Raw genomic sequence first — 23,816 nt, 5'->3', positions numbered from 1 at the left:
GAGTTATTTTAGAAATATTGTAAAATAAAGCAATATAACTATTGTTGCTCGCCATGATAGTAAAGCTAGTATATATTTTTTCTTGCTAATTAACGACTTATCTATGTAAAATTTGTAATTAAATAGTTGTTTGTGAATATGTTCACTTTGAGTTGATCTCTATTTATAATCACATTTGCCGTCCTTGTAACTTATAATACATCAAAATTAAAGCTGGCAAAATTTTTAAACGAAGTATTTTATCAGATATTACTCCTCCCGATCTTGTAATTTATAAGCTTTAATATGATTTCATCAAGTTATGCTCATGCACGTCTACGTTGATCAGGTATCATAGCCAGTTAGCACTTAACCACCTTAACTTCCCTTCTCTCCCTCCTTTCCTTTTCCTCCCTTTTTTTTTTTTGGATGTTCACCCGATTTAACGGAGCTTAGCTCCGACTACATCCGGATTCAACCCGGGTAGGACACCTGGCTTATAGTGGGTGAGTCTCCCAACAAGAGTTTCTGTATGCATACGGTGAGGCTTGAACCCGAGACCTCCCTTAAACAACATCAAGTTGCTTACCACTTGAGCCAACTATTGTTGGTCCCTCCTTTCCTCCCTACGTGTATGTTTCTGTGGTGAATAAAATAATAATAAGATTTCGGATTATTTTAGGAAAATACCTATATAAGTTGAGATTATCTTGAAAAGATAGCTGAAAGTTGGGATCTACATCATTGGACATGCAAAACTAGCTAGGCACTTATATTATTTTTTGTCGATTCCGAGCTCAATTTGGATTCTTAAGGGCAAAACCAACCCCTAAAACCTTACACGAATAATTTCTGCAGCAAAAAAATAATGACAATTAAACAAATAGATACATTTTATGACACGCAAAACGAGGCACCTACATTATTTTTTGCCAATTCCGAGCTCATTTTGGATACTTAAGGGATAAAATGACTCCAAGACACCACTAACAGATTCCTAATGCAGTGGGTGGCGGAGCTAGAAATTTCAGAGATATTGTTATATACACAGCTAATTTATTTTTGCTTAATTGAAATTATTTTTACTTAATATTATTTTTTTAAGGTGAAGTATGTAAACAGGGCCTTAATTTTAATGTAGAAGTATAGTATCTAATTTATTGACTCCCAAAATTTGGAATGGAAGAATATAGTATTGCTTTCTCTCTTTCATTCTTTGCAAAGTTTTATTTTCATTGCCCTTATACCCTAAATAATACTTCCTCCGTTCTTTTTTACTTGACCTGATTTGACTTTAACACTATTCACCGCTTCCTCTTTGACCGTCTTTTATGAATAACATGTAAGAAAAAACATATTCATACTGGATCTTTTTGAATTCATCTCAATAAGCACTATTATAATACATAACTTGTATAATTTTTATTTATGGAGGATTAAAGTTATTGATAGTTAAAGTTTTGCATTGACAAGCGTGATAAAAGAAACAAGTCAAGTTATTAATAGTAGAATTCCTACCTTATAAAAAGTTAAAGCTTACTCTTATGAACAGTGTGTTGTCGTTTATACCCTTACAAAAGTTTATTTACCTATCTACCCTTACGTTTTCTCTCTTCTTTGACTTTCAATTATTAAGTTAATTTTCTTTTTAGATTATTTTAATCGAACGGGTTTATTGATGGCTTTAACGTTTCTTAGCTAGTTAGCTTCATAGATTCCTGGTAGATTTGAACTATATTGAAGTGAGGGAGTGGAGCTCGAAACATTTGATACGTTATGCTTGCCATTAGCCTCTTAGTAAGTGTATAAAGGCCTACGTACATAACAAACTTTAAGTATTAGGGCAATTTAACCATAACGACTAACCATCCGGGCTCCCATAGTATTATATTAAAAGTAAAGAGAATTTTATGAAAAAATAGAGAGAAGTTACTTAAAAAAAAAATTACTCCCATTAATCTCAACTTTGCCTCGTCCGTTGAAATTAATCCGAACTTTCGATTATTATTTAATCACTCTCAACTTTAGGGGGTATTAATTTTTATTGCACCCAAATGACTTGCAACCCGGTAAATCAGGTAAACATTTGTGAATTATTTTTTTTTGCTTACGTGTCAATATGTAATTGGTTGAGAAAAATAGAGAAAATAAAATAAAAAAAAGGAAAATTAGGGTTTGCTTATTACCCCAATTACATGTTTAATTGTCCAATTAATCAATTCATAAACCCTAATTTTTTGAATTGAGCAAAACCCCCAAATTGATTACCCAAACCCTAATTAAACTACTCAATTCAGTTCTTTGTAGGTTAGATTGTAGCAATTATAACTTAATTTGCGAATTTTTTGTATTTGAAATCAAATTTAAAGATGAAACTGGAAGGAAATCGTGGGAAGAAAGAGGGAAGAGAGAGGGAAAGAGATTGCACAAAAGGTGGGGATTTGAAAACTTTTGGAAATTTCTAGGTGGTAAAATTTCAAAAAAAAACCCTTGAGGTAGTATTTTCAATTTTGGCAACAATAGTTGGTGGTAATTATCAAATTTTCCAAAAAAAAAAAGGTGTAAAAAAAAACCTTAAAACCAACCAGCTGCTACCCCACCACACGAACACCACATCCACCACCACACGAACACTACCGACGCACACCACAACACCACCATCGATGGCCGAAATTAAAATGGCCGATGTTGGCAAAAAATGGCCGATGTTGGGGCTGAAACCCTAATCCGGCTAATTTCGGCCGTTTGTGGCCGATTTCGTGGCTATATGTCGCCGATTTCGTGGCTGAATGTCGCCGATTTCGGCCATTTGTGGCCGATTTCGTGGCTACATGGGCTGTTGGGGAGGGGTTTTCAAGCGTGGCTACGCTGCTAAGGAGGGGTTTTCGAGGGGGAGAAGGGGTTTTCGAGGGTGGTTGGGCTGCTGGGGAGGGGTTTTCGGGGGTGGGGGAAGGGAAGGGGTGGTTGGGCGGCGGTTTTCGGCAACGGAGGAGGGGTTTTCGGGGGTGGGCGCAAATTTCCGGCGAGGTGGGGGTGGTGATAGAGTGTTTTCTGGGAATGGGGGTGGTGGCTGGGTTTGGTAGTTTTTTTTTTTTAATTTTTGTTTTTTTTTTTAAATTTTTTTGGACCTATCACGTGTTGACACGTGTCTAGGTAACCTCCTACATCAGGTTGGATGACCTGTTGGGTGCAATAGAAAATAATACCCCTAAAATTGGGAGTGATAGTTAATAATCGAAAGTTCGGATTAATTTTGGCGGACGAGGCAAAGTTTAGATTAATGGGAGCAACTTTTTCAAAAAAAAAAAAAGTTTCATATACTTAAACACGCCACAAAAGGAAAACATTTCATTTAATTAAACATAGAGGGAGTATTAGTATCTATCTTACTTATAGCAACATCCACATCACAGTACATCCATGATACTCAAGATATAAAAACAAGTTAAATTAGAAGTCAAATTAAATTAATTTGAATGCAAATTTTAATACATTAGACTGAATCTAACTTTACAGTTAGACCTTGTTCTTTTTATAATTGATGAATCTTAATGAAATACTTGTATAATTGAATAAAACTAAACCCAGAAATTAAAAAGTGAGTCCAAAAAATGTTTTTTTTTAAAAAAAAGTGAGTCCAAAAAACAGAGTCTTATTCCTCATTGCGTGAAAAAAAATTAGGGTTCTATCAACACCAAGATTGATTTCACAGCGAAATAACATGAAAATTCCATCCTAGATTAAATTAAAAATCCCAGAAAAGAGGAACCCCTCTCCCAAAAATCAGATAATAAAGAAAGGGGAGTACTAAATGCAGGTACAATTTTACCTAAATGCAGAATAAGTTATTTTATTAAAAAGATTATATTTCAAATTTGCCCTTAATTTGATTTAATCCTTTACACTTTTTTTTTAAAGGATTAAAATTAAATCCTTTACACTCCCAACTATATATCTATATAAACATCCTACCGTTTAATTTACAACCATATTCTAACGTATTCAACCTTTTATCCTACGAAGTATTAAATATTCAATACAATACAAAATCATGGACAATAATAAAGTGCACTATGAAATTATGTGTTGTAAATTTATTTCTTCGCAAAATCTAAGTTATAGAAGAACAATCAAACAAAATAAAATTTCCATCTTAAACAGAACTTTTTATTCATGGGCATGTATCACGGTGCCGGTTGTGTTGCCAGGGGTCAACAATACCCCCAGCTACGATTTCCGGGGGTCAACAGTACCCCCTGGCTACGATTTCCGGGGGTCTCCAGCACCCCCCGGCTACGATTTCCGGAGGTCTCTATTACCCCCCGGCTATGATTTCCGAGGGTCTTTAGTACCCCCGGAAACCATAGCCGGGGGTAAATGATAGCCCCCGGAAATCATGTTTTACCAGTACCCCTTGGAAATCATAGCCGACCGTGAACGACTTCTTCGTCTCTAGAGCTTAGATTGAAAAATTGTGAGGAAAATGATGAAATGAAATGAATTATATATATATATATAAAGCGACTGAAATGGTGAATGAAATGGAAAAAAATAGCGAATGAAATGAATTGCAAAAGAGAAAATGTAAAAAATAAAAGTCTGGTGAAATGACAAATCAGTTTTTTCATTTTGGAAAAGGGTATTTCAGTCATTTATTATTTTCTTATCATTAATTAATTTCTGCATTTAGGTTATTTTGTACTGCATTTAGTACTTGCGTAAAGAAATAATATAATCATCTAAGAACCCTAATTGATTATACGGACAATTAAATCAAAAACTGTATAATACTCGAGGGTCATAAAGAAGGATAAAACTAAACCTCAAAGTGTTTCAATGGAGGAAAGCTCAGAGTACGCTTCAATGCCGAGCCATATCTTTAACCGCCATTATTAGAACAACAACGATTTAAGAAGGGGATGATGAAATAGACATTCCATGATTACTCGAATGTACTCGTAAATCCGTAACTAGTGTATGACCCGGGTTTGAACACACGTGACATATGGAAAATTAGTTATGTACAAACAAGTCTACACAAGACTGCAATAGAATAAGAATTACTTGTATATTGTATTTCATAAATTCTAAAAACTTAAATTAAAAGTCATAAAGTTTTTTGATGTTTAAATTTAATCACGATGATGTACTCACGTACAACAAGGAAAAAAATGATTATTAAATTGTGAAATTCTAAAATAACAATGTGCTATACAATGCAAATCGAATTGAAAAGTAAAGAATTCTAATTTGATCAATTAATTGAAAACCTAAAATAAAAAAATTATGTTTGATTAATTAGAACAAAGGAGCTCTATGAGGTATGCCCTTCCTACTTTTCTTCCTATAGCTAATAATAGAACATTGTTGCCTCTCTGCTGCCTTAAAGGTTGTTCTTGATGTATCAAGTTTGTCATCATTAGTCGTCGATTTCCTCTTCTTATTCTTCTTTTCTGCAACCTTTGATGACAATGGGACTTGATTTTGAACTATCATCTCACTACGATGTTGTTGCAAACCACCATTCGAACCAATAAGCTTACAGTTGATCGAGCAAAACTTTACATTCTTTAATAAAACAAAGTTACATATCACACAATAAGCTTTGTTTTTATTGTTCTTGGTTCTATCAATCGGTTTAGTAGCTCTAGATTTTCGATAACAAATATTTTCACTGTTGATGATGTATGTACATACTTCCGAAAGATCAAATACTTTTTCAATATCTTTTACTAAATAGGCGAGGTGATGTGAAGACACCCTACATCGAAACACTAGATGAGTTTCATGATCCTCTTTTGCTTCTTTCTTTGTCAAAGTCCTCCCTCTACAATTGATACAAAAGAAGGCGCGAGCGGTTCCATCATCGCCATGAGTAGTAGAGAACTCTGCATTAAGCAAATCGTGCATCAACTCTAGATCATTCATTTTAGAACTCTTGATTTTTAATTTAGCAACTTTGTGAGAATCGATCTCAGGATCACCTTGGACCGAGAGGAAAGCTCTGACCACCTGAGCTATTCCTCACTCTCCTTAGGCAATTTAATGGTCTTCAAATATATAGTGAGTTTAATATGAGGTAGGATTTTTGATAATGATATACTTGTAAATAACTGTACTTTTTGTAGGAAACAACAACTTATAATATAATTTCTTAAATTTGATTGTTTTATCCCATTATGAAAAACTTGGCCTGAATTAATTTTTTTTTTCAATAAATATTATCCTTAGATAATAAGATTATATGGCAAATTGCTGATCATTGTGAATTAATTAGTTTGGTGATTTAATTTAAGACAAAAAATTATCTAAGTAATTTAATTGACAGTGTAATTTATTAACAAATCATATGAAACGTCACCAAACTCCATGAAGTAGCAATCAATTCTGATATCCTCATCAAATTCCCCGTCCATGGACACGTCAGCTTATATTGATAAACCTAGACCTGACAAACGGTAGTTCGGGTCGGGTTTGTTACTGGTTGAGTTCTAGTTAGTTCTATTCGAGTTTCGGGTCAAATTAGATGAGCACTTTGGGTCGGTCAAGTTCGGATCGGTTCAGTTAGAGTTAGGTCAATTTTTAGGACTAACTTTAATTTCAGGATGGGTCAATTTCAATTCGAGTCAATTCGGGTCGGGTCAGTTTAAGTCGGGCCAAGTTTGTGTTGGGTCACCAAAATAAATTCACTTACAAAAAAACGTGAGTACCTATTACTTATTAGGAAAGAAAGAAGCTCTAAACTAAGTAATTAATTAACCTTTTCACTTCAAGAATTGGGTCACCAATGTGTTAAATTTTTCCTAACCTGTTTTTTTTTTTTTTTAATTTAATTTTTTTTTTTTTTTTTTTTTTTTTGAAACCTTCCTAATCTGATTATTATTGAAACCTGTTATTAAAAATTGACTTTTATACTAGTAAAAAATTTCTTCTCTTCGTTTAATATTATTATTTTTGGTATATTATCAATTTATCATATACTACTTAAAAAAAAAATACGGAGTACTACTTAGATTTATTAATTATATATTTCGTATTAGATTTCACTTAAACAAGTTGAGATACTTGTGATACAAGTTTTACCAAAAACAAACACACTTCTAAAGAGAAAGAATTTAGTCGGCTCATTTAAAAAAAAAAAAAAAATAAAAAAAAATAAAGAATTAAGTCGGCTCATTATAGTTTAGATTTCTATTTATATTCTACAGCCTATACTTTTAATATATACTGAATTCTTCATTATAGCATCATATTTTTTGTTCTAATATTTCCTTAGTTTGCTAAACGTCTCCAATAATCTGGAAAACGTTTTCCAAATTGGCGTTTCTGATCTTGAAGAACCTTGTTTTCCGTCGTCGCCGCCGCTTTTGAGGTAAGTACCACTGTCATCGATCGAGTCATTGAATTGTGTGTTTGTTTTTATTTGTTGCAATTTGGTCTTTGATTCTAATTAAATGTCTCTTGTTTAATTAATTGTTTTCATTCTTCCTTTTCGTTTCCTTTTTTGTGCAACATAGATTTATGAGGTAAAGATAGTACAAGTTTTTTTTTTTATTATTTTTTTTATCAGTTTAATTAGAATAATTTCACGTTAATTGTTTGTTTAAGTAATTGTTAGTATACTCATCATCAGTTTAGGGGTCTTCTAAATACTCAATATAGGGTTATTCTTACTTCTTTTAAGTTGGATTACTTAAGATACTCAATTTAGGTTTTTAATCTTTTAAACAGTTGGATTACTTAAAATACTCAAATCTAGGGTTTCTTCTAAAAAATCTCTTTTATTTCTGATTCTTTGAAGCATGAATATTTTCCACGTTTAATTTTTAAACTAACATGCTAATTAATTAATTTCAATTTTCGTTTAGTTGGTTATAAATTAAAGAAATCGGAGAAAATTTGGTTTCAATTAATGGTGTAATAACACCGATGCATATATATATGGTTTAAGACTTGTTATAAATACTCAATGTTAATTTGTTGCTGTAATTTTTTTTTAATCAATTTCCTTAATTCATTAATGGACTATAAATAATAAATCACTAGCCTAATTAATTCTTTTCATTGCATACAGATCTTAATTATGACAGGAGGAAAGTGTTATGATAGTGGAATAATTCTTTCTAAAGAGCAAAGACGCGTTTTGATATCAAATGCATTGGTGCAAGATTTATTAAATGTGAAATTCGAGACGAAAAAGAAGAAGGAAGGTAGAGAAGAAGTGGTTATTGATCGAGCCTACTTCTGTCTTAAATGTAGAGGAAAGAGTTTAACAAAGTCGGAGGTGGCCGAGTTTCATAATGGTCATCGAATTTTAAGGGCTATGAAGTGTTCAGGGAGTTACGGATATGTTAATAAGGAAATCGCTCCAATTTTACAAGACATTATTCATGATATAGATCTTTCTGAGATTTACGGGTTTAAAATAAATGTGTATAACATTTATTTCCCTAAGTCTAGGAAAAAGAATGATGACAAAAGTATTAAGATGATTAATAACGGTCGTTGTTGTGTTAAGTGTATGCACACTCTGCCAGCTGAGGGATACTCGTTTTGCTCGATCGAGTGCAGGATTACTTGTACTAATGATGATTTGCAACGACACCACGATTGGAAGAATCAACTTATTCAAGATCAAAATCAAGTCACACTACTGCCTTGGAAGAAGATGAAGAGAACGGCTGCAGCAGGTAATAACAACAAAAATACGAAGAAGAGAAAGATCGATTTAGAGGGACTGGCTACAATCGCGATACATGAGGAGGCCGATGGGAAGAAGCTAAGCAATGTCTTTGGCTATTCATATCGGAAGCGAAGTAGGAAAGGAACCCCTTGTAGAGCTCCTCTTTTCTAGTATGTTATATTAGTACTAGTATTAAATTAATGGATTATTTTTCCTCAAAAAAAAAAAAAAAAAAAAGGATTATTTTCTAAGTTGCAACAGAAATTGTGATATTTTCTCAAACTTTTGTTAATTTTGGTGCACATGAAACTGTAATGTCGAGTTTGCAAGATTATGAACTACTTGAAGAAACAAATTTAATTTGCAATGCCAACTAAATTTTGACTTGCTTTTAGTTTAACTTGATTTGTATTTTAGATGTTTTGGAAAATTTTACTCACGTCAGCCCAAAACTTTAGAGTTTAGATCCGCAATAACAAATCTGGCCCAAATGTATTGGGCTCACAAGCACTTTACAATACTTGTACATGAAATTGGACATTGTGTTACATTTTTTTTGAAAGAGGAATTGGACATTGTGTTACATGATAAAGAGAAACTCATTATTGAATAGAATAATGTTAAAACTTTTTTTTTTTTGAAACATGTTATAACTATTTAAGAACATTCGAATATAAATAAATTCAAAAAAAAAAAAAAAAAGGCATTACGACCTAAAAATAATGGAAGTATCTATAGTCTATACAACAAACGTGATAATTTGTTTCAAAAAAATACAACAAACGTGATAAAAGTTATTGATAAAGAACACATAATATGATAATTTTTCTTTGAATTAGGATATATTTTGTAAAAAAAACAAATAATAATAAAAATGTAAAAAAATTAAAATAAAAATAGGGAATTAAAGATAAAGATACATCGAACATTTTTGCTAAAAAAATATAGGTAAAAAGATATCTAAGATATGGTAAAGATTTTTAGTTTACAAAAATATATCTTAAAGTAGGAAGAGCATGTAATATACTAATATCTATCAGTTCAGTTATGTGTATGGAGTAACTAGTGATTTGTTTTTTTTATACGAGTACTATAAAAAAAAAATCCTTTTTTTTTAAAAAAAATAATAATAATACTTTAATTCCTTAAAATACATCATCTATGCCTCTAAAAGAATTTATATCATTTTTACCAAAATTGATTAAGTGATTATTTTTTTTTTTTTTTTTGAAAGCTAAGTGATTATTTTTTTGAAAGAATTAAATTGTTATTTTTAACATTATTAAAACTTGCTTATGTCAAAATATAAATAAATAAATAATACACACATATTGTTTTTAAACTTTCTTATACCTTTCAAAAGAGTATATAAAATGATTTGGGCTTCAAACATCAATTTAAGACTTTTATTTTTTGATTGAGTTAGGGCCTGTTCATATTTACAGAGTTGAACAGAACTGATTGGAGCTGAACTGAACTGATTGGAGTTGAATAGAACTGAACTGAAACTGAATAGAGCTGAAATAAATATTTTATGAGAGAAGGAAATTAGGAGCTGAACTGACTTAACCGAACTGATTAGAGATTTAGAACTGAACTGACCTAATTGGAATGAAATTAAGCTAAAGTGAACAGGGCCTTAGTAGTACTTAAAAAAACAAACAAGTTGTACTATTGTTGATAAATCTGTATATTTTAAGGAATTGAGTTTTAAGATATGGCTAATACACATACGGTTAGTAGTTAAGATGTCCCAAAATAAATATGCTGAAAACTACTTTGAAAGAGTACTACTACTAAAATAATAATAATAATAATAATAATAATAATAATAATAATAATAATAATAATAATAATAATAATAATAATAATAATAATAATAATAATAATAATAATAATAATAATAATAATAATAATAAAAGAACTTATAATTAAACACTTTTCTAAATTTAATTAGTTGAAAAATTCTCCATGTACACGCTTTCATTGCCTTATATAATATTTTATGTACATTATTGGTCTATCCAAAAAAAAAAAAAAAAACCTTGTGTGGTGGAATTTCTCACACTGTCGAAGGGAAGAAAAAAAATATGCAATTGAGATTATATAATGTTAATAGGGAAACACATGAGATAGTGAGAGCATATAGGTTGACCTTCAATAATTGGAATTTATAAATATACTTTTTATCAAGAGAGATTATATATTATGGAATACTCCATAAGAATATAGGAAAACATACTATTGTGATGTATTTTCTTCATATGTAATACTTCATATATCTTATGAATAATTCGAAAAGCACGCAATATACTTTTGTGATAATTATGTTGAGAATTAACATTAGGTGTATTATCAATCAAAGGATAAATATTGTTCATAAGACATGTATCTCTAGAGGCAAAAATGAGGAATAATTAATGTTTGAAATAAAAGAAACTTGGGGCAATTAAATAAAAACTTTTTTTTTTTTTTTTTTTTTTTTGGTGATTAGAAATAATGAAAACAATGGATCGCCTATTTTATTTCCTCTTTCCATTGAGGTGAGTCAGCTAAGTATCTTAAGTTTGGTAAGCCACAAAAATGCATAAAATTGTTGTCTTACCTAATTTGAAGTAGAAGTGATTTAGGCAGTATTCCTTCCCAACCAAAACATACTCCATATATAGTCACACCAATTGAGATGTTCAACTAACCTCATCACTCTCGGTCAATTTACTTTAGAATTAGAACTATATAATACTTACCATGTCATCATTTAGAAACTTGAGTTGAATTATATTTTGAATTAGAACTATATAATACTAATGAATAATATTTTGATAGTTTTATGTGAGTGGATGGCATGAACTAATTTAATCGATAGTCATAACGGTCAATACTCGTAACTTGTAATTAAATCCCGTTTAAATTATTTTTCTTGTATATGGAACATTTGACATGAAATCAGTTCAATGTAGGAGATCATAGAGGATAATAAACGTACATCTCAAATCATCATCAATTAATTTAATTATTACTCGTAACATACATAAATGGTTTCCAATAGTACTCCAGTTCGATTTCATTGAAATAAATAAGAGAGATTTTTGTAAAATTTTATTTTTTGTGTAAAAAGAATGTGGTTTATGTTTTGATCCCTCAATTTTTAATTGTCATACATATATGACTATTTCAAAATTCTCAATTCATATTTTTGAGCACAATACCTTTATTTATTTGCAATTAATAAGTAGTTGTTAAACTCTATTATTCTCTTATCTTAAAGTCTTATCAACATCAAACTCTGATCTATCATTCTCTTATCGTAATGCATGTCTTTTGTATGAGCAACAATTACTTTGTTTGTCTTATTATTACAATTTGCATATCTTAATAATTTAAATGAATTATAACCCCTTTGTATTCGTTGTTCCCCTACTTACAGTTTATAAAATAAATAAATAAATAAATAAATAATTGGTTTTTTTTTATTAACTTTTTTTAAAAAAATGGAACCTTCAAAATGTTCATGAAAAATTGAGCACTGGTTAGAAAAATTATTCCTGGCAAAGTTAGCCACTTGTTAAGTAGACTATATCCAAAAATATTAATGAGACAGCTCAAATGTGTTAGCAAATTCAGCTATGTACTTAGTAGTGGATCACATGAACTTGAACATTATTATTTGGAATTAATTCATGTCATAACAAGTAATTTGACTATATCATACTAATTTTTCTTCTATTTTTCTTCTATTAGTAATTAAGAGAATATTAAGGAATGTTGTTTAAAGATATGGATTTTATTTTTCCTTGGGAAAAAAAATTATTGAGTGGATAAATAGAGAATTTTCTTTGTCATAAATAAATGTATAAATAAATAAATAAATAAATAAGTAAATTTAAGTAGTGTAATTCAAAGGGACCCGGAGTGGAAGGAGTAATATATTTCTAATTTTTTTTTTTGACACAATATATTTCTAATTTTTGAAGTGGGTTGACTTTTACTATTTTCTTCCCCTAAAGTATTGGTTGACTAACTACAATGAATAGATTGTTGATTCAATTCGATATTCATTTTTTTAAATTTTAATTTTCCAATAAAATTAGAATACATTGCTTGTCGCCTTGTAAAAAGCTATATTACATACATTTATTATTTTTATTTTTCTTGCAAGTAAAGGTTAGTCCATACCAATGAATATGGTAGGCCATAAATACAAGAATAAACTACAAAAATTCAGCTCTTAATTAAACTCTTAATCCAAAAGTGGCTCAAATCTAATGTTAACTCATATATGTTGTTGCATTTGATGATCATAAATTCATAATTATGCAATTAATTCATAATCATGAAGAAAAACATAGTTAAACCATGCTTACAGTCCAAGTTTTGATGTCATAATAATGGCCTACAATAATGTTGATTCATAATAATGCATAACTCGAACATGTGCTACAACTTCAAATTATTAGCAAAGTTCTTTAGAGTAGGGAGAAAGTCAATTTCACATATACATTAGTACATTACACTAAACTATAAAACTGTAATAACCATATAAGAGCCACTCAACCAACCTTCGGCTTAAGTTGTGCCAAAAAAAAAAAAAAAAAAATAAGTAAATAATAATTACCTCTTCTACATAGATTTTTTATTTCTTCCTTCGAGATGCCACATACAAGAGCAATATAAATTACAAATGGAGATGGAGAATTGAACTTGTGAACTATCGTACATCTGAGCTGTGACTAGACTTATCGTATACAAGGACTCTTATTATAATTAGAATTGTTTGTTAGAATTATGATGATGGTCAGATCATGTCAAAGTCAAAATGATTGAATATACTCTGTAATGTATACCTTTAAGGCATTAACATAACTTTTTTCAAAAAACAAAACAGTCACACTATTAAAATTTAACAATCAATATAATATTACCAAAAAATATACTTCATACGTGATAATTATTTGAAATAAGAAAAAACACATGATGTTGAAATTCTTTTCAAATAAAGCCACGAATTAGCACATTTGTAATACTTCCCCCCTTTGACATACATAATTTGTTAGGAGAATATACATAAATACATACTTGTTCTTTTTTACTTAACCTGTTTTGACTTTTACACTATTCACTATATCTCTTTTGACCATCTTTTGTGAATAATATGTAAGGAAAAACATATTCATGTTACATCTTTTTGAATTCGTGTCAATAAGTACTAGCATAATAAATAACTTTTATAATTTTTACTTATGGAGAATTAAAATTATTGATAGTTAAAGTTTTGTATTGGCAAGCGTGATAAAAGAAACAAAGTAAAAAAAAAAAAAAAATAGAGGAAGTATATAATATACGAAATATAAACTTTATAAATTTGCTTTCACAAAAAAATAAATAAATAAAAAATAAAAAATAAAAAAAATAAAAAAAACAAAGAAATATATTTTAAAACTCCCACCTTATTTAATGAAAGCAACTCTAACTCCAATCCACCTCCTCCTCTAGTAGTATGTCAGTCTCTAGTTGTTGGCCTATCCATTCCTCCTAAACCACCATTTTCCAAACACCCCTTCCAAACTACCACCAACATTTTTAGAGAGAGAAAATCATCACAATCTAGAGAGAGAAACTCCCATCATTTGCATATTATTAAAGGGAACAAACATCATACCCCCTTTGCTTATTTCTTCCTCTAACTCCCTTCCTTCCACCCCAAAAAAACAGAGCAAAAAGAACCAAAAAAACAGAGGAAATAAATGAAATACCAACAAAAATACATATAACTTCAAAAATTCTTAAGCTAACATCAACATCATTTTCGCTTCATTTTCACATCACTTTCTTTAGATAACAACTTCTCTTTATAAATCACCTCAAAAAATTATGGAAGAAAATCCATCAATCTCAATGGCAAGAGCTGCAAAAATCATTAGAAAATCAATCTATACTTTTTTACAACACTACCAATTTTTCACCTCTGTTGCTGCCTTCATTGCTCTACCTTTCTCTATCTCAGTCCTCATCTCCTTAGCTATTGTGCCTCGCTCATTCGCGCTCCTCCCCACCGTCTATGGCCGCCTCCATTCGGTCTTCCTCGCCGCCGGTTTCCCCCCTTACTCCGATTTTTTCACTCTCCTTAGCCTTAAACTCTCTCAAACCATTTCCTCTTCAATTGTCACCCTTCCTTTTACACTTTCTTTTCTTTTATTAGCCAAAGCCTCAATTATACACTTTTTTTCCTACAAAAAAACTAATCACCATAAAACACCATCTTCTTCTTCTTCTTCTTTTATATCACTTTACCACCCTATTCTATCTACCTATCTTTGCAACACGTTTATCATTTTCGCTGCGAATGCAACATGTTTTTCACTCCTTTTCTTGGCATTCAACTTCTTAGAAGGGTTTCAGCTCGACTCCCCTAGATGGGTGCTCTTCTTATCAGCTCTTGGCGCGGTTTTTTACTCAATAATTCTCGCGAATTCTTTTGTTGTGTGTAATTTGGCATTGGTGTCGTCAGGAATTGAAAGAAGGGGTGGGTTTTTGTCTATACTAAAAGCTTGTGTTTCAATACGAGGTAAGACCTCCACTGCGCTGGCCTTAGCCGTGCCTACTAATTTAGGCCTCGCCGCAGTGGAGGCCTTGTTCCATTTCAGAATAATCGCAACAGCTCAACACCCGATTACTAGTACCTCGTTATGGCTCATGGCCTTCGAGGGGGTGCTAATCGCTTACATATACTCCATCCTCGTTGTTCTTGATGTTATCATGAGCTGTATGTTCTATCAATGTTGCGAAAACGATCAACGTTACAGACAACAAGTTGTTCAAGGGTATGTTGTCAATGATCAAGATGCTAGCGTGACAGAAGATGATGATTATTGTTTTTATGATTATAATGAGGAAAAGTTGAAAGGATTGGAAGAATTTGTGTAAGTTTTTATTTTTTGATTCAAGAAAAAAAAGGTTAGATCTTACATTATTTTTTAAGCATTGTTGTCCAATTGAAAAGAGAGCATTTTGTACAGAGAAATTAAAGTGGAAAAAAGGATAGAGTATTTGATACAAAAAGAGATGCAAAGATGATAAAAATCATCAATTTAATGAAATTATTGATTTTCATATTTCAATACAAGTTTTCTTTGTGCATCCAATCAGGGATGATTTTCGTGTGCAATTATTACAAATTTACGTATGTGTATCGGTAATTTAGCTGGTAAATTTTTTAAAATGCTTATTAGTACTGAGAAGTTAAGACTTGAGATCGAATTTCATGTACATCATTGCTTTTGTAGCTCTTATACACTCAGGGAAATTATTTAAGAATATAATCCAAAGTTTCTTGGAGTTGAGGGTTTCATGATGGGTTTGACTTGCTTAAAAATTAAGTTTAAAATAGTGCACGATCTCTTAATGGCTTTGTTAAGAAAATTTAATTAAGAAGTGAGATTTTACCTAATTAATTAAGAGTAGGTTGATTAAGAATAGAATGGTTGGTAAGAAGGAATTTGTCATAAATTCTTGATATTAACATGTGAACTTGTGAAGTTTCATTCATCTCAGGTGTGTGATGGTTCATAATTACCATGTTTAGCAAAAATTGTGGGTCATACTAAATTCCATTATTAAAATTTTGTTTTTTTTAGATTAATATTTTTAAAGTTTTTGTCTTTTAATGGAAATAAGGTGGAGGTTGGTTGAGTGAATTACAAGACTCTTATAGTTGGGTACTTTATGCAATCACACTATACATACCTCTTTCAGCGGAATTTGGAAGGGATAGTTAGCTTAGCTATGTAACTAATTTAGGTACATTTGCTACCTTTTTATGTTGAAGTGTTTTACAAAACTTTTCCAAAACTATTGAGTTGTGGCATTCTTTAAGGCTGAAGAGGTGATAAGAAATTACTGAAATTTGTCATTTTTTAACCTTCTCGATCGAGTTAATAGGATACACAATAAATATGTTGTAGAGTAATTCATTTGCTTTCTTAACCGCAATGATTTGACATTCACGTTTGTTAATGTACATTTTTTTATTACTAAAACCTTTTAACATTTCATTATTAGTCAACATTATAGAAATTTGATATATTAAACATATAATACCCCATTCATAGTTATTACGAAGTATGTAATAAGGCAAAAATCAAACTCTTTCAAAAAAAAAATAATGGTTTTTCCAATCTTGACAAAATTCAAAAAATTATTCGAAATTGACACGTTTGCTTCCTTAATATACAAAATACGAATTAATATTCCGTAGTAATATAGTCCGTTCGATTAGTTTTAAACTCATTTGTCACATTACCCCGTCACCTTAGCTTAACCTTATATCAAACATGTGTACGATTGCACTATAAGCAACAAATGAAGTGATGGACTAACATCCTTGCTCTCAACTAGCCAAGATCTAGTAAAGTTGGTAAACCATCTACTCCAAAAAAATATACTCGTATCTATTAATCATATAATCCACTTAGAATTATACTCATACTTAGTTTTATGAAGTCATCTCATTGTATTTACACATGGAAATTACAGTTCTTCTGAAACTCATTTACTGTTACTATGTTTTCAAAGTTTCGGCACTTTGCAAGAAGAAATGGTTTCTTTCGCAGTTTTGGGAATAGTTCAATTATCTCATCAAGAAACCATGATACATTTTCATGTAATAGAAAGATTACTTCTTACTTTAAAAGTGGCGATATTGACTCTGCACGTAAACTGTTCGATGAAATGCCGCTGAGAAATGTGGTGACTTGGAACTGTATGATTTCTGGGTTTGGTAGAAATCATATGATTAATGAAGCTCGTCGTTTGTTTGATGTTATGCCTGCTAAGAATGTAGTTTCATGGACTGCAATGTTAAGTGGGTATACTGGGTGTGGTAAGTTGGAAGAAGCGCGAATTTTGTTTGATCAAATACCAGATGAATTAAAAACCCATGTTTGCTGGGATGTAATGTTAAATGGGTATATAAAATTTGGAAGAATTGATGAGGCTAGAAAATTATTTGATCAATGCTATAATCGAAATGTCGGTATTTGTAATAGAATGTTGAGTGGTTATGTTCAAATGGGATGTGTTGAAGAGGCGAATGAGTTATTCTTAAGCATGCCTGAGCGCGATTTGGCTTCGTGGACTAGTATGCTAACTTGTTATGCAAAAACAGGGTTGATGAACGAGGCGAAGGCCTTATTTGGTGATATTCCTTTCGAAAAGGATGCACAAGCTTGGACTGCTATGATCCGAGGGTATATGCAAAATGGGATGGTAGACGAGGGTTTGAAATTATTCCAAGCAATGCCAAATAAGGACATTGTTGCTTGGAATTGTATGATTAGCGGGTTTGTTGAAAATGGTAGATTAAAAGAGGCTTTGGATTTGTATGGAAGGATGCCAAAGAGGAATATCATTTCATCAAATTCAATACTCTACGGGTTTGTCCTAGAGGGAGATATGATAAATGCTCACAACTTCTTCGAAAATATTATGACTCAAAAAGATACAGCTTCCTGGAATACATTGATTTCTGGTATTCAAACAGAGGAGGCTTTGTATTTGTTTTCTCAGATGAAAAGACGCGAATATAGGCCTGATCAAACGACATACATAACCATTGTGTCTATTTGCGGTTCACTTGCTCTACATGGTTGGGGTAAAGCACTCCATCTACAAACAATAAAGACTAGTTATGTGCATGATGTATTGGTTTCTAGTTCACTTATATCTATGTATTCTAAATGTGGGCTGATAAATGATGCTGCCACCTTGTTCAGAAGCATAGATTATCGAGATACTGTGACTTGGAACACCATGATAGTGGCTCAAGCATACCATGGATCTGTAGGTCAGGCACTCGAGCTTCACTCTTCTATGATTCAGTCAGGCTGTAAACCTAACCATGTTACATTTTTAGCCCTCTTGACTGCTTGTGCACATCAAGGTCTAGTTAAGGAAGGACAAATTTATTTCAAGTCTATGGAAAACGAGTGGCATATTAGTCCACGGCCTGAGCATTATGCGTGCATGGTTGATCTATTTGGAAGATCTGGCATGTTATATGAAGCTTATGAGTTGGTTGAACAAATGCCATTAGATGCTCCATCATATGCTTGGGAAACCTTATTGAATTACTGTAAATTACATGGCAATTTTGAGCTTGGAGGGATAGTTTCACAGAAGATTCTGAAAACTAGCCCTTCAAGTGCAGAGATGAACGTGCTCTTATCGAATATCTATGCTGCAAAGGGCTTGTGGGACGAATCAGAAAACGTCAGAACAACGATGAAACAACAGGATGTGAAGAAAGAAGTGGGATGTAGTTGGGTAGAACTAGGGGGATCAACCTGTAAGTTTGTGTATAATGACAGGTCTCATCCAAAAACAGAGGAAATTTACAGGGAGATTGAGAATCTTTCTGTCATTATCAAAAGGATTAGCACAATGATATAATTTGTTTTAAACTGTTGCATTATGCTTCCTTCTGTGACCAAATAAATACGTCGTATTTCCTTTGTCAGCTTACTGCATAAGCTCAAGAGTCAAGATATAGGTTATGCTTTGGATGTGAGTTGGTAATGGTTTATACTTTGTATATAAGTTATGATCTGAGCTATATACTTCTAAGGCCGCTGTAATGATCAAGAGGAAAGATAGATATACAGAGTACGATTTCATTAGAGCTGTAATTGCTCAAGAAACGCAAATATGTAACAACCCTTAAGGACATTTAAAAGAAGTTTCTCATTCTAAAAATGAAGAGGTCCAGATACACACAACCTTATCTATACAATAACAAAAAGGTCAATTCCAATTGACTTGTGACTTGCAAATCAAATAGAACGACAATAAATACAAAGTGTATGTACGTATCTGCAAAAAAATAGTACTCGTAGTAGATCTTTGACTTAACATAGTTGTTGTTTGATCATTTGAGTTAGCCTTAAATTCATATCGTACCAATATTGACAAATTGCATAACATAATCTCCAAAATCAAGTTTTATTATTGCTGATTTCAGATTTGACAAGCAATAGCATCATACCGACGGTTTGTCGGTTATAATAAAAGAATAGTGAAAATTATATGCAAAATCAACACTAGAAGCAGTGACTTGCGTTGATTATTGGGAAACGAATAAAGGGATTTATTTTCCAATTAAAAGCCAACAAAGAGCTTCGATATGGTATAATAATGCAATTGACAGCAAAACTTTAGGCTTTTTAGCAATCATATATTATGAATTAAGTCAATTATTTAATGTGATGTGGGCTAAGAATTAGGCTTTTTCGATATAAATTGCATGAGACAAATTTAAGTGATTATTGCTCAATCTTCTAGATTTTTTTTTTTTTTTTTTTTTTTTGAAAGGATTAAATTAATGCTGTTACATGGCACCCTAGTGTTTATATGTTCTACTAAACTTTGGATGAATTATGCGTTGTCCACGAATTAATATAGCTTCATATTTTTGAAAAAAATATTTTTTTTTGTAATTTTATGACCATAAAAGTGGCAATTTGTTATTCACTAGTATATGCATGGACTAGGTACATCCAAAACCATATCAATGTAGTATACCCTTCATAATTCCAAGTTTTACTCCTTTTTTTTTTATCTCTGTTTTTCTAATATATTTATTTACTTTACTTTATTCCATTTATCAACCTTTTATTCATATACTAGATGAAGCCCATGCGATGCACGGGTTGATCTATTTTTTTTTTAAAAAATATTTTTCATATTTATGTGTTTACATAATGTTAGGTGGCATAATCCTATTGTAACGTTTTAAAAATATTAATCCTATGTGGCGCTCTAATAATTTTTTAAAAATAAAAATCCTACGTGGCGCTCTAAAATCTCGGAAAAAAACTCCCCTTTATATATATATATATATATATATATATATATATATATATATATATATATATATATATATATATATATATATATATATATATATTAGATTGTCATCTCTCATTCCACTTTTTGTGACCTAAATAAACAAAGTATGAAGTATTTAACAATTCTCTTACTATCTTTTAATTCTTAGCAAAAGTACTGTTTTTCCTGTTTGTGTTTTATTTTTGTTGCTAAAATAATTGTGTAGAACTCAAAAAAAATTTGGAAATTGTATATAAAAAAAAAAAAAAAAAAAAAAAAAAAAAAAAAAAAAAAAAAAAAAATTCATATATTGTCATCTCTCATTCCACTTTTTGTGACCTAAATAAACAAAGTACGAAGTATTTAACAATTCTCTTACTATTTTTTATTTCTTAGCAAAAGTACTGTTTTTCCTGTTTGTATTTTATTTTTGTTGCTACAATAATCGTGTAGAACTCAAAAAAAAATTGGAAATTGTATATTAAAAAAAAAAAGTCTTGAGTGATAATCATATAAAAATGTACCTTCAAGCAAAACATTAAAAGTTATCCTTGAATAATGTCGCTCCCAATAATACCATAAATAAATAAATAAATAGACATTGCCTCATACGACATGCATCATTTTCCCTAACCACAAATTATGTTTTTAAAATTGAGACAGCTAGCTAAATTGAAAAGGACTTTCGTTTATAAAATTAAAGATGTATACCTGTTAAAGGACCATCTCAACCAAAAGCTTAAGCTGATGGTTGAGGCCCAATAATATGTTTCATACTCTATCAATATCTAAAAAAGAATTTCGAATAAAGCATATATCATAAAAATAGTAGGGTTGATTTAGTGAAGTGGGTATGGTCTAATGGATCCTAAGCATTTTCAAATTTCATGGAATAAAGATAATAAATAAATTATTGCAGACCAATTAACCTACAGTTTAATGACTTTTTAATTTGCGTAAAACAATACAGTACTCTATTTTTAGTAAGTGACTATTGGTGATTTAGCTTCTTATACTACCTCTATTTCAAAATAGGAAAAATACACTTTAATAATCTCAACTATGGGCGATTTACCTACAATAATCCCAACTATCGTTTATTCTACAATAATCCCAACTATTAAGTGAGTTTTCCTCCAGCAGTCCCAAAAACCGGTTACCTGCTGAAACGGTAAACTTTTTTTTTTTTGTTTCTTAAATGACACATGTCAGTACATGAGTGGCCTAATATTACAATAAAAAAAAAAAGAAAAAAAAAAACAAAAACCATCCCAGCCACCCCTAGTCCACCGGAAACCACCACCAACCCTTAGCCAAACCTCCAGATCACCGGAAAAAAGCCGGCGGGCCCTCCCAATCCCCAACAGCACCAACCACGATCCACCCCTACCCCAATTGCTCCTCCCGCACGGCCAACGATGCCAATTACTCCGATCCTCCCGCACGACCAGCAACGCCTACGCAACCAGACCCCTCCTCTCTCTTTCTCGTGCCTCTTTCTCTCTCCTCCGCCGACGAACACCGACGAACGACCATCGAATTCTCACGAACACCCACGAATACCCACCGGATTCTCACGAAAACCCACGCTGACGATTTGGCTGCGATTTTTGTGCGATTTGGGGCTGCGATTTTGGTGCCTTTTGGTGCGATTTGGGGCTGTTGGTGGTTTCTCGGGCAAGGGATAGGTGTTTTGGCCGGTTTCGGGGGTGCGGCTGGTCGTGGGAGTCGTTTCCGACTTGGGTGGCTGGTGAAGGTGGTGTTTTAGGGTTGTGGCAGGTGGTGGAGGTGGTGGTTATGGCTGGCATGGTGGCTGCCAGAATTTCTTTTTTGGTTTTTTTTTTTGATTTTTTTTAAATTTTTATTTTGGAACCACTCACACGCTGACACGTGTCAAACAACCTACAGTAACAGGTTAATGACTTTTGTTGACCGGTTTGGGACTGCTGGAGAAAAACTCACCTAATAGTTGAGATTATTGTAGGTAAATCGCCCATAGTTGGGATTATTAAAGTGTATTTTTCCTTCAAAATATTTGAAATGATTTGACACAAAAAGAATAGAATATATATAATCGTTACAAATAATTTGAGAAGGATGTAATAATTATTTACATGTAACCTTCTTACTTAACAAGTGAGAGTTGTAATATCATCTTACTTTTTTGTGGGTTCTCCCCCATATCTTATGGTTTTGCAAACAACAAACCATCATTAACTCCAAGTAATCAACAACCATGATATTATTGGTCCGATAATTAGGTGTATTTGACCCTACTACTAGTTCATACGATACAATCACAACCCACTAACCAATATTCAAATACCTTTACTTAATTTTATAGAATAAGTCATGATCTTTCTCTTCAAGAAAGTCTTTCCCTGTTGTTGAGGAACACTTGAATGAATTTCACCGCAGCTAACGAAAGATGGAGCAGTAATAAAGGTCACGATACATTTCGACATTAATGTGTAAGAATTCCGAGCAGAATTCCGAGCAAAACGCTATCCAACGGTGGCACTGGCCGAGCTAGTATTCAACATGGCACAACCCAACGGCCAACGCAGTTTCAGCATTACACAACCTAACATGATTTCAGCTAGATAACCTCAGTAGGAACAAACAAACAAACAAGGGCTTTTGTTTGCACAACCAGACAACAAATTCTTTTGGAAAATTTGATTCTAATAATCCAACCTTTGCGCGATTTTTTTTTTAATAATCCGACCTTTTGATTATTCTACAATAATCCCACCTTTACACCTCATTCTATTCTATTAGGCCAAACGGGTTATCAACTTACAATAGCAAGTCACCTTGCCATGTGTCAAAATTTGATTAGTCCAAATTTAATTTTACATTTAAAAAAAAAACATTTTTGAATTTTATTTTTATTTTTTCCCTCATTCCTTCCTTCATAATTTCCAGCCAGCAACCACCCAACTTCCCTTTCCTTCCCATCCTCTTCTCTTTCCGGCCACCCCACCACTAGTCCACTACCCACCTCCCTTCCCCGTACCCCTCACCATTTTCCCTCATTTCTTGATGTCACCCACCCCCTGAAATCCCCACCTCAATCCACAACTTAAAACCCAGAAAAAAACAACCACCCACCTCTGTCAAAGCTCCGTCGAAAGCTCAAAACCCAGAAAAAAAAAAACCACCCACATACGTCGAAAGCTCGAAACCCATAAACCAACCTACCTTTCCTCAAAATCCAGACAAAAATGGTAGATCCTCCGGCACCCGCTCTGATAAACGTTCGTTCAAATAT

The 23,816-nt window shown here is 31.9% G+C and overlaps 2 protein-coding genes across 2 annotated transcripts; one reads left to right on the top strand and one right to left on the bottom strand.

Moving 5' to 3' along the window:
- Nucleotides 1–5,277: 5,277 nt before the first annotated feature.
- On the bottom strand, nt 5,278–5,907 carry LOC145597094 (uncharacterized). Its single transcript, XM_081653269.1, has 2 exons — nt 5,677–5,907; nt 5,278–5,547 (listed from the first exon to the last, which is right to left on the bottom strand). Exons 1-2 carry the CDS (start codon nt 5,905–5,907, stop codon nt 5,278–5,280), a joined length of 501 nt encoding a protein of 166 aa, XP_081509395.1.
- An 11,314-nt stretch (nt 5,908–17,221) lies between these two features.
- On the top strand, nt 17,222–19,108 carry LOC145597093 (pentatricopeptide repeat-containing protein At3g49170, chloroplastic-like). Its single transcript, XM_081653268.1, has one exon. The coding sequence runs from the start codon at nt 17,222–17,224 to the stop codon at nt 19,106–19,108; it is 1,887 nt and encodes a 628-aa protein (XP_081509394.1).
- Nucleotides 19,109–23,816: the final 4,708 nt, after the last annotated feature.

This window comes from Chenopodium album, chromosome 20 (assembly GCF_948465745.1).
Source record: "Chenopodium album chromosome 20, dcCheAlbu1.1, whole genome shotgun sequence".
NCBI classification, from domain to species: Eukaryota; Viridiplantae; Streptophyta; class Magnoliopsida; order Caryophyllales; family Amaranthaceae; genus Chenopodium; species Chenopodium album.
The sequence above is the reverse complement of the archived record's forward strand: the minus strand, read 5'-3'. Positions and strand labels throughout refer to the sequence as shown.